Genomic DNA, 12,417 nt, shown 5'->3' on the forward strand with positions numbered 1-12,417 from the left:
TGTCCAGATAAGCAGAACAAGGGTCCCACAATTAGTAATAATAACACATAGGCAAGTAATTAGATAAAGATTTATTAGATCTGGAATTCCATATTTGAATGCCAGATGCAATGTGATTCACAAAACATTCACTAAATCACAATTTACATTTTTTGGGTGTGTATTTTTACCAAACCTGAATTTCTAGAATGTTCTGCATGATTTCCTATTTAATATGTGACACAGATAATATTTATTTATCCTCTTTTCTTTCAGTCATGACTAAGGACCTTGAGTTCGAAATGCGTCAAGTTTACAGATGAAGTTTTTATCATATCAAAATAAACACAGAAATGTTATTAAAGCTGGAAGACTCTTCATCTATTCTTGGTTTGTGATTGCCTTTGAGTCCAGGAACTTTTTCTGAGCTTCACATAAACAGAGAAAATGCAGAATCTCAGTAGTGCTGGATTTCTCTTCTATCAACAAGTAAGTACATTTGATTTCTAGGTAGTGTTGGCAAAAGAATAGAAAGCTGTATGCGAAAATAAGAGGGATGAGTACAACTTCTGAGGGAAGGGGAAGAGGGCCCAAGAAATGTATAATAGTATTTCACAGCTTATGCCATGCTGTCTATCTAGCCTTGATTTGTAATTGGGCCAAGGATTTTCACTTACCATTACATTTTACCTTGAAGGGTACATGTCATCACTTTCATGCTGCCTGGAGCATCTGTTATCAGTGCAGTCCATGGTTTACCACCTTCTACAGAATTACCGTGGATGAAAGTGTAAAGTAGATGTAGTATATGTTGTTGGAACTATAGACCAGTGTTTCTCAAGCACGGTCCTCAAGATCCCCCAACAGGTCATGTTTCCAGGATTTGCTTAGTCTTTTACAGGTGATATAACTGTGGTGATGTCTGATGCACTGACCATAATTATATCACCTAAAGACTAAGAAAGACTAAGGAAATCCAGAAAACATGAGCTGTTGGGGGATCTTGAGGACCGTGCTTGAGAAACACTGCTATAGACAATAAACAAAGGGGTTTTGCAAGGCTATGGATGCATTCTGCTTCCTTGCTTGTAACATCGGTGATCTTCTTTGAAAATACCATTTTTGTATTCAATGGACTCATAAAAGTGGAAAGCTATGTGTAAAATATTTATAACTATCTTTTCAACGGTATCAAGAGACTTCAGTTATCCAGTCTTGTAGTTTTGCCACAGCTGAAGAAACAAGGGTTGATGATGTAGAAACTACATTATATAATGCAAAGTGCATAACTAAATAGGCATATTCTTGTCACTGCTTTCTGTATATATGACCTCACAGAGAGGAAACGATTGATGATCCTCTGACATGCACTTAAATCAGTGGTTGAATAGTTTTGTACATACAAAAGAAGAGACAACAAAGATTGAAATAATTTATTCTACAGTTAGGAATATATTATAAAATACAGGGTCTTGGACACTGTATTGAAGAGGTGGAAATGATTTTGCGCGGTTACTCCTCATTGAGTGGCTTCTGGAAAGGAAGAAACAGAAATACAGTAATAACATTTTTAAAACAATGTACTGTTCATAGCCTTTGGTTCTTAACAATATTTTAGCAGCTTCTGTCAGTGGTCTTTAACCCCTACACTAACCTTAGTACTAACATCTCGACTCTTTGCTCTCAGTTTGTTGACTTGAGACTCAGCAATGTCTGCACGTTCCTCAGCTTCATCCAGTTCATGCTGGACCTTACGGAATTTGGACAGGTTTGTATTTGCTTGTTCCTCCTAATCAGAATAACAGATGTATTGATAAGTAAAGAATTTTTGTGGGAACCATTTTGTTACAATAATTTGACAACATGTATCATGTACACTGATCAGCCATAGTATTAACACCAGCTGACTAATATTGTTTAGGTCCGCATCATGCTGCTCTCACCCAGCAAGGCATGGGCACAAAACCTCTGAAGGTGTCCTTTGGTATTGAGCGCCAAGATATTAACAGCAGATCCTTTAACTCCTGTAACTTGTAAGGTGCAGCTTTCATGGATTGGACATGTTTCTCCATCACATTGCACATCTGCTCGATTAGATTAACCCCTTAAGGACCAAGCATTTTTCTGTTTTTGCACTTTTGTTTTTTCCTCCTTACCTTTTAAAAATCATAACCCTTTCAATTTTGCCCCTAAAAATCCATATGATGGCTTATTTTTTGTGCCACCAATTCTACTTTGTAATGACATCAGTCATTTTACCCAAAAATCTACGGCGAAACGGAAAAAAAATCATTGTGCCACAAAATTGAAGAAAAAACACAATTTTGTAAATTTTGGGGGCTTCCGTTCTACGCCATACATTTTTCAGTAAAAATCACACCTTATCTTTATTGTGTAGGTCCATACGGTTAAAATGATTCCCTACTTATATAGGTTTGATTTTGTCGTACGTTTGGAAAAAATCATAACTCCATGCAGGAAAATTAATACATTTAAAATTGTCATCTTCTGACCCCTATAACTTTTTATTTTTCTGGGTACAGGGTGGTATAGGGCTAATATTTTGCGCCATGATCTGAAGTTTTAAACGGTACCATTTTTGTTTTGATCCGATTTTTTGATTGCACTTTATTCCTTTTTTTATGGTATGAAAAGCGACCAAAAATACGCTATTTTGGACTTTGGAATTTTTTTTTGCGCATACGCCATTGACCATGTGGTTTAATTTACGATATATTTTTATAGTTCGGACATTTATGCACGTGGCGATATCATATATGTTTATTTTTATTATGTTTATGTATTTTTTATATGGAGTTTGGGAAAAGGGAGGTGATTTAACCTCTTAAGGACGCAGGGCGTATGGATACGCCCTGCATCCCGAGTCCTTAAGGACGCAGGGCGTATCCATACGCCCGTGGGAATTCCGGTTCCCACCGCTAGTCGGTTGGGGACCGGAGCCGGATGCCTGCTGAAATCGTTCAGCAGGCATCCCGGCATATCGCCCAGGGGGGTCATTATGCCCCCCCATGTCGGCGATCGCCGCAGATCGCTGGACAATTCAGTCCAGCGATCTGCGGCGATTCCGGGTCAATCGGGTCTCCAGTGACCCGGTGACCCGGAATTACTGGCTGTTCGGGGCCGTCTCTGACGGCCCCGAACAGCCAGAGCCTGCAGGGGTGAGGTGGCACTGGTGCCACCTCACGATCGCCCTGATTCGTCGGCCGGATTACCGGCCGACCAATCAGGGCGCCTGCTGCGGGCGTCACTCCCGCACCCGCTCCGCCCCTCTTCCGGAGGGCGTGAGCGGGTGCGGGAAGACGACCCCGGGTGCTGGGGACCCCGATCCCCGGCGTCCATGTTGGGATCGGGGCCCCAGGAGCGACGGCGGCGGCGAGGGACAGCCTGCAATGGAGCAGCAGCAGGAGGTGAGTTACAGCCTCCTGCTGTTGCTTAGCAACAGCTCCCTGCATGCAAAAAGGGCATGCTGGGAGCTGTAGTTATGCAACAGCAGGAGGCAGACCACCACAACTCCCAGCATTCCCTTATGGGCATGCTGGGACTTATGGTTTTGCAACAGCTGGAGGCACATTTTTTCTATGGAAAAGTGTACCTTCAGCTGTTGTATAACTACAACTCCCAGCTTGCACAAACAGCTAAAGTGCATGCTGGGAGTTGTAGTGGTACATCTGCTGGTTGCATAACTACAACTCCCAGCATGCCCGTTGGCTGTCGGTGACTGCTGAGAGTTGTAGTTTTGCAACAGCTGAAGGCACACTGGTTGTGAAACTTAGAGGTTTTTTTTTACCTAACTCAGTGTTTCACGACCGGTGTGCCTCCAGCTGTTGCAAACTACAACTCCCAGCAGTCACCTTACACCATGCACCGTACATGCTGGGAGTTGTAGTTTTGCAACAGCTGGAGGCACACTGGTTTTGAAACACTGAGTAAGGTCACAAACTCCGTGATACATAACCAGTGTGCCTACAGCTGTTGCAAAACTAAAACTCTCAGCATGTACAGTCTGTCAGCGCATGCTGGGAGTTGTAGTTATGCAACAGCTGGATGTCCCCCCCCCCCCCCCCCCCCCCAATGTGAACGTACAGGGTACACTCACATGGGCGGAGGATTACAGTAAGTATCGGGCTGCAAGTTTGAGCTGCAGCAAATTTTCTGCAACAGCTCAAACTGCCAGCGAAAAACTACTGTGAACCCCCGCCCGTGCGACTGTACCCTAAAAACACTACACTACACTAACACAAAAAATAAAATAAAAAGTAAAAAACACTACATATACACATACCCCTACACAGCCCCCCTCCCCTCCCCAATAAAAATGAAAAATGTCTGGTACGCCACGGTTTCCAAAACGGAGCCTCCAGCTGTTGCAAAACAACAACTCCCAGTATTGTCGGACAGCCGTTGACTGTCCAAGCATGCTGGGAGTTTTGCAACAGCTGGAGGCACCCTGTTTGGGAATCACTGGCGTAGAATACCCCTATGTCCACCCCTATGCAATCCCTAATTTAGGCCTCAAATGCGCATGGCGCTCTCACTTTGGAGCCCTGCGGTATTTCAAGGCAACAGTTAAGGGTCACATATGGGGTATCGCCGTACTCGGGAGAAATTGGGCTTCAAATTTTGGGGGGTATTTTCTGCTTTTCCCCTTTTTAAAAATTTAGAATTTTGGGGAAAAGAAGCATTTTAGGTAAATTTTTTTTTATTTTTTTTACATATGCAATAGTCGTGAAACGCCTGTGGGGTATTAAGGTTCACTTAACCCCTTGTTACATTCCCCGAGGGCTCTAGTTTCCAAAATGGTATGCCATGTGGGGTTATTTTGCGGTCCTGGCACCATAGGGGCTTCCTAAATGCGGCATGCCCCCAGAGCAAAATTTGCTTTCAAAAAGCCAAATGTGACTCCTTCTCTTCTGAGACCTGTAGTGCGCCAGCAGAGCACTTTTCACCCCATATGGGGTTTTTCTGAATCGGGAGAAATTTGGCTTCAAATTTTGGGGGGTATTTTCTGCTATTACCCTTTTTAAAAATGTAAAACTTTAGGGAAACCAAGCATTTTAGGGAAAAATTATTATTTTTTTTTTACATATGCAAAAGTCGTGAATCACCTGTGGGGTATTAAGGTTCACATTACCCCTTGTTACGTTCCCCGAGGGGTCTAGTTTCCAAAATGGTATGCCATGTGGGGTTTTTTGCTGTTCTGGCACCATAGGGGCTTCCTAAAGGTGACATGCCCCCCAAAAACCATTTGACGCTCCTTCCCTTCTGAGCCCTCTACTGCGCCCGTCGAACACTTTACATAGACATATGAGGTATGTGCTTACTCGAGAGAAATTGGGTTTCAAAATTTTCTCCTTTTTTTTAAATTTTTTCTCCTTTTTACCCCTTGCAAAAATTAAAAAATTGGGTCTACAAGAACATGCGAGTGTAAAAAATGAAGATTGTGAATTTTCTCCTTCACTTTGCTGCTATTCCTGTGAAACCCGTAAAGGGTTAAAACGCTTACTGAATGTCATTTTGAATACTTTCGGGGGTGCAGTTTTTATAATGGGGTCATTTGTGGGGTATTTCTAATATGAAGACCCTTCAAATCCACTTCAAACCTGAACTGGTCCCTGAAAAAAAGCGAGTTTCAAAATTTCGTGAAAAATTGGAAAATTGCTGCGGAACTTTGAAGCCCTCTGGTGTCTTCCAAAAGTAAAAACTCATCAATTTTATGATGCAAATATAAAGTAGACATATTGTATATGTGAATAAAAAAAAAATTATTTGGAATATCCATTTTCATTACAAGCAGAGAGCTTCAAAGTTAGAAAAATGCAAAATTTTCAAATTTTTCATCAAATTTTGGGATTTTTCACCAAGAAAGGATGCAAGTTACCAAAAAATTTTACCACTACGTTAAAGTAGAATATGTCACGAAAAAACTATCTCGGAATCAGAATGATAACTAAAAGCATTCCAGAGTTATTAATGTTTAAAGTGACAGTGGTCAGATTTGCAAAAAATGGCCGAGTTCTTAAGGTGAAAAAGGGCTAAGTCCTTAAGGGGTTAAACTTTTAATAAGGAAGGGGTTAATGTGTGTGTTTTTAAACTTTTTTTAAACTTTTTTTTTTTACACTTTTAGGAGGAATCATTTGATTCCTCATACAGATCAACGGGAATACATACAATCCAATTCATCTGTGTGCTCTGCGCTCGGATGATAAAGCCTGGCCCTGCCAGGCTGTATCATTCTGAGAGCCGGAGCCAACACAGGAGGAGAGGTAAGTCCTCAGGCTGCCTCAGCAGTGGATGGCCCCCCCAGGGAATGAATACAGGCACCTTTAGATGCCGCTGTCAACTTTGACAGCGGCGATCTAAAGGGTTAATAGCCGGCCGCGGTGATCGCCGCATGTCGGCTATTAACGCCGACCCCCAGCTACAGGAATCAGCTGGGGGCCGGCCGGTATGACGCGGGCTCTCGTGTATACACGTCCATGGTCCTTAAAGGGGTACTCCGGTGGAAAACTTTTTTTTTTTATTAACTGGTGCCAGAAAGTTAAACAGATTTGTAAATTACTTCTATAAAAAAATCTTAATCCTTCCAGTACTTATTAGCTGCTGAATACTGCAAAGGAAATTATTTTCTTTTTGAAACACAGAGCTGTCTGCTGACATCATTAGCACAGTGCTCTCTGCTGACATCTCTGTCCATTTTAGGAACTGTCCAGAGCAGCATATGTTTGCTATGGGGATTTTCTCCTATTCTCCTACAGTTCCTAAAATGGACAGAGATGTCAGCAGAGAGCACTGTGTTCATGATGTCAGCAGACAGCTCTGTGTTTCAAAAGCAAAATAATTTCCACTGTAGTATTCAGCAGCTAATAAGTACTGGAAGGATTAAGATTTTTTAATAGAAGTAATTTACAAATCTGTTTAACTTTCTGGCACCAGTTGATTTATATAAAAAAATAAATAAATTTCACTGGAGTACCCCTTTAAGAGGTTAAGACTCAAGGAACCAAGAGGCCAAGTCAACACCACTTTGAACTCTTTTGTCAAAGTATCATCCACATGTATCCTATGACCCAAAGTTTTCATACTTTCATACTGTCTCTCTCAGCTTACTTTCTTCCCATAGTGTATCCTGGTGGCATTTCATCCCAGGTAAATAATGCAAACACAACTGGCTGTCTACATAATGTAAAAGAAAATGTGAATTATCAGGCCAGGCCACCTCCTTTTATCGCTCCTTTGGATTGGGGATAACATGTCTAGCAATGAAGTACCCCTTTAAACACTTCAACTTTATAAATTGACTGGTCACTTGCTGCCTAATGTATCTGGTGGCATCGACATAATAATCAATGACATTTACTTTACTTGTTATGGCTGATCGGTGTATGTATCTCCTGTACATTATATGGTTCTATACAAAGATACATTATCTAAAACAGTATAAAAATACTTTGTGGTTATGTTTTTCTTTTATTGATACCACTAGTGGAATTAAAGGGATATTCCAGGCAAAACCTTTTTCTATAAATATCAACTGGCTCTGGAAAGTTAAACAGATTTGTAAATTACTTCTATTAAAAAACCTTAATCCTTCCAATAGTTATTAGCTTCTGAAGTTTTCTGTCTAACTGCTCAAAGATGATGTCACATCCCGGGAGCTGTGCATGATGGGAGAATATCCCCATAGGAACTGCACAGCTCCCGGGACATGAGTCATCAGAGAGCAGTTAGACAGAAAACAACAACTCAACTTCAGAAGCTAATAACTATTGGAAGATTTAAGATTTTAAGATTTTTTTAATAGAAGTAATTTACAAATCTGTTTAACTTTCCGGAGCCAGTTGATATATAAAAAAAAGTTTTGGCCTGGAATACCCCTTTAAGTTCTACCCATTTACATGATGCAGAACTATAAAGATAAATGGGGGTGGGGGGGGTAAATAAGATACAAACAATATTATAACTGGTACTTACAGATTCTTCTGCTTGTCTTTTATAAGCTTTCACTTTTAGTTGCAGCTTATCAACAAGGTCCTGCAGGCGAGCCATGTTCTTTCTGTCCTCTTCAGTCTATAGATGAAAAGGTTTGTGAGACACTACAGATGTAAATCGCATTAGAATCAGATGAAGATGGTACTGGTACATAAGTATAGCATTCTTAAAGAAAGAAACACCTCAAATGAAATATTAATTTGTGGTAAACTGATCTATTATGCTATAACCCTTGCATTATAGCTGCTGTAACCTTACTGCATACCTGGTAAGTGAGCTCTTTAATGCGTCTCTCATACTTCCTCACACCCTTAACAGCCTCTGCATTGCGCTTCTGCTCTGCCTCCAGCTCATTGTCCAGTTCCCGGACCCGAGCCTCCAGCTTCTGCAGCTGCTTCTTACCACCTTTCATGGCAATCTGCTCAGCCTCATCCAGACGCTGCTGAAGATCTTTAATAGTCTGTTCCATGTTCTTCTTCATTCTCTCCAAATGAGAACTGGTGTCCTGCTCCTTCTTTAATTCCTCTGCCATCATGGCAGCCTGTAATGTGGCAATAATGTAAAAGGTATATTGTTAAAGTTAATATCTATTGATATATCTAGTTGCGTAAAGATATGTTTATATTGATAATACCAACATACGCATTTAGATTTAAGATAGAAAAAACTATTACTGGTAGAAAAGGGCCAATACATAAACATAGGTGAGCGTGAGAAGACAATCAGCTCACTCCCCTAGCCCGCAGTGCTTGGAGTGGCGTGGGCTACGCCTGTAATTTAAATACAAGAAAGGAAGAGATCATACCGCGCAGGTAGGTGAAGAACGGAGCTATTTTATTGTGGAATCAACTGTGGTACAACAACAACATGGACAAGAGTGATGGCCCATCACTCTTGTCCATGTTGTCGTTGTACCACAGTTGATTCCGCAATAAAATAGCTCTGTTCTTCACCTACCCACGCTGGACGATCTCTTCCTTTCTAATACATAAACATAGTCAAATATATATATATATATATATATATATATATACACAAACCACATATACTGTATGCCTTTAACGGCTGTTTGGCTGGTTCTGAATTGGGAGAGAAGAGGAGAAATCTGCTACCAACCACACAGATTAGGCAGCAGTTTATCTTCCCAAAAACAAAAGGGTCGGGCAGTTGAAATCGAACATGTCTGACCCCTATTTTCCCAGACATCATCTATTGGGGAGTAATGGGAGGTTTCTATACACATGTGACAGTTGGCTGACTTTTGACTAAAGTGTAGTCAATGGGGGGGGGGGGTGGCGGGGGGGGGGGGGGGGCTCTAACATATAAAGGGAGATTTATCAATTTATCAAAACCTGTGCAGAGGAAATGTTGTCCAGTTGCCCATAGCAACCAATCAGATCGCTTCTTTCATTTTTCACAGGCCTCTTTACAAATGAAAGATGTGATCTTATTGGTTGCTATGGGCAACTGCACTGCTCTTCCTCTGCACAGGTTTTGATAAATCTCCCCCATAATTCTTTCATCTATCTTTATTTTTGAAAATATCTGTTTTATGTATGGTAAATTTACTTTGCTACAACATTTTCAAGTACACCTTCATCTTTTATATGGAGGTTTAGAACGAAAAACATATTTTTATTTGACTACATACATCTGTGATTGCTTTCTTGGCTTTTTCCTCTGCGTTGCGACATTCTTGAACTGCTTCCTCCACCTCTGTCTGCAACTGCGATACATCTGACTCCATCTTCTTCTTCTGGTTGATTAGGCTTGTGTTCTGTATGAATAATTTTTTGCATAGTTAGATGATTGAAGGTCACATTGGCAGGAATAAATAACAACTGACCATTTATTCTAAATGTAGATGTAAATGGTAGACCAAAGGGAGAGACTATTGTTAGAAAGACAAAAGGCAATGGAACAATCCATTTATAGAAGTCACTTGGCAACTATATTTGGAACTGAAATAAGTGTTGTAGGAGATCCTATTCTGGGAACTGAAATCAAGAGAAGATGAACCTGATTAGAGTTTTTACTTTCATCTTCTGACCTGTGAGTGCAAAAGCTGGACTCTCTCGCTGGTTTCTATCAACTCCTGCTCTGCAAGTTTGCGTCCTCTCTCTGTCTGCTCCAACAGGGATCTCAGTTCCTCCAGCTCAGCCTGGAGCAGCGTGTTTCTCCTCTCCACAAGTGCAATGTTTTCCTTTAAGTCTTCGCCTGCTCTCACAGCATCATCTAGTTGGATTTGAGTATCCTGTTAGAATACAAACAGTTTAGTATTCCAAATGCAACAAATAAAGCATTCCTAAGCAGTTTCCAATTATTCAGTTATCTTTCTAAATTATATAACTACAGTATAAAATAGTACAAAAGTACAAATTAAATATTTCAGTAGCCACAAAACCTTCAGGTAGCCTTGCAGGGTTTTGACTTGTTTCTGAGCTTCAACTGCTACACGGTTGGCTTGGCTAAGATGAATCTCCATCTCATTCAGATCTCCTTCCATTTTCTTCTTTATTCTCAAAGCCTCATTACGGCTTCTGGTTTCGGCTTCCAATGATGTCTGCAGTGAATCAATTACTCTTTGCTGATTTCTTTTTGCCTGCTCCATCTCCTCCTCCTTTTCAGCCAACTTGCGCTCAAAGTCAGCCTTTACTTGATGCAGTTCCAACTGAATACGCAGAATCTTACCCTCTTCATGCTCAAGGGAAGCCTAAAAGGGATTAAGTACAAAAGAGAAAATCAGGCCTGATCTGAATCAAAGTCTTTTTCTACATTGTCATTGGAGAAATTATTGATCAAAGCACTGAGTATGTTTGTATATATGAATATTAGCTTAAACCAATAGTAGCGGAGTGATCTGCTTTGAGTTATGTAGACGGCGTACCTGGGTTTTGAAAACTGATGTCCTGTCCCCTACTGTTTGAAGATGGTCGCAGGACACGAGTTGTGTGCTGCCACCCCTCCACTGTTACCTTTGCTTGTACCATCACACGCCATACTTTTTTGTTGTGGCTTTGCCATGTACTGTACTAGGTAATGCAGCTGTGACCTCTTCTTACAGCTGATTCAGAAAAATTTTCTTTTTTTTTCCAGATTTGTTTTCATGTTTTTATTTAACTTTGTTTTCTAATTTGTTAATATTTTTTGTGCAAAATTATAAGAAAAACCATATTGCCTGAGCTGTATTTTAACAGCATATGCTTTACAGCAGGACTCATGGACCATAGGCAACAATAGACAGGAACTGTCCCATTCAGATGAATTGGACATGCTACTGGGCATTCTCTATGGCCTTTTTAGAGGTCATCCTACATGGGGGGAAGGGTCACTTTTCACTGTACTGCTTAGTTTTAGGTGTAGTGGCCTAGAGACCCATCCCTAGTGACAAATATCCATTTTTATTTAATGGTTGCTCACCTCTGCTTCTTCTAGTGCAGACTGTATTTCCACTTTCTCTTGTTCCAGTTGTTTTCGCACCTTCTCCAACTCATGGATGCTTTTGCCACTCTCACCTAACTGTTCTGTGAGGTCTGAGATTTCCTCTGAGGTTCAAAAATGTAAAACAAATTCTTATTTCTCCTATATCCCAAAACTAAAACCTTTATCTTAAATATGTAGGTTTCTTTAGCTTGCATGCAAAATGTATATGATCTATATTTCCTTTACCTTGTAGATTCTTATTCTCCCTTTTAAAAGTCTCCAAATGTTCTAGAGACTCCTCATAGGCATTCTTCAACTTGAATAATTCTGTGCTAAGGGAGCGAGCTTCTTTCTGTGAGGACTCTAGTTCTGTCTGAGATTCTTCAAATTTCTGTTTCCATTCAGAAAGGATCTGCATGCACAAATAAATAGTTAATGTATAAATGGACATACTTCCTCTTTCCTCTAGTCAGTATTTACACCTTTACCGGATAGGCCCCACTCCCTAGCCAATTTACTTTATCAAAGTTTCTCTGCTTCTTGTCCAGTGCAGCAGCTGCAGCATTTGATCTCTCAAGGTCTACCATAAGATCCTCAATTTCATTTTGTAGACGGTGCTTGGTCTTTTCCAAGGATGAACATTTGGCATTTACAGCTTCTACAGCCTCTTCTGACTCCTGCAGCCTTTGTGCTAGTTTCTTCCTGTAGAAAATCAGGTGACATATAAAGTGATGAACTGAAGTAGTGTAGGACTGATAATAACTCAAATAGGCATTTTTGTTTAATATCATACTTGGCCTCCTCTAACTCTTCTGTCCTTTGGATGGCATCTGTCTCGTACTTGGTTCTCCACTGGGCCACCTCTGAGTTTGCTTTTGAAAGATTTCTTTGCAGCTCTCCCTTGGCCTCCTGCTCCTCTTCATACTGTTCTCGCAAAAGGTCAGAGTCATGGCGAGCTGACTGCAGTGAATGGGCTAGAGCATTTTTAGCCTAATGGGTACATGA

General features: G+C 40.7%; 1 protein-coding gene across 2 annotated transcripts in view; it reads right to left on the reverse strand.

Annotated features, from left to right (window-relative positions):
• Positions 1-976: 976 nt before the first annotated feature.
• Positions 977-12,417, reverse strand: part of LOC130276716 (myosin-7) — a 97,209-nt gene continuing 85,768 nt past the window's right edge. For both annotated transcript variants that reach the window (XM_056526447.1, XM_056526455.1), the window contains exons 29-39: positions 12,206-12,402; positions 11,931-12,114; positions 11,659-11,824; positions 11,410-11,534; positions 10,394-10,702; positions 10,040-10,243; positions 9,641-9,766; positions 8,255-8,530; positions 7,972-8,067; positions 1,634-1,768; positions 977-1,512 (exon numbers count right to left, since the gene is read on the reverse strand). In XM_056526447.1, coding sequence (XP_056382422.1) covers positions 1,492-1,512; positions 1,634-1,768; positions 7,972-8,067; positions 8,255-8,530; positions 9,641-9,766; positions 10,040-10,243; positions 10,394-10,702; positions 11,410-11,534; positions 11,659-11,824; positions 11,931-12,114; positions 12,206-12,402 — 1,839 coding nt within the window. In that variant the 3' untranslated portion in view covers positions 977-1,491. The remainder of the gene's footprint in view (positions 1,513-1,633; positions 1,769-7,971; positions 8,068-8,254; positions 8,531-9,640; positions 9,767-10,039; positions 10,244-10,393; positions 10,703-11,409; positions 11,535-11,658; positions 11,825-11,930; positions 12,115-12,205; positions 12,403-12,417) is intronic.

The sequence above is a fragment of the Hyla sarda genome, chromosome 1 (genome assembly GCF_029499605.1).
Source record: "Hyla sarda isolate aHylSar1 chromosome 1, aHylSar1.hap1, whole genome shotgun sequence".
In the NCBI taxonomy this organism is placed as follows: domain Eukaryota; kingdom Metazoa; phylum Chordata; class Amphibia; order Anura; family Hylidae; genus Hyla; species Hyla sarda.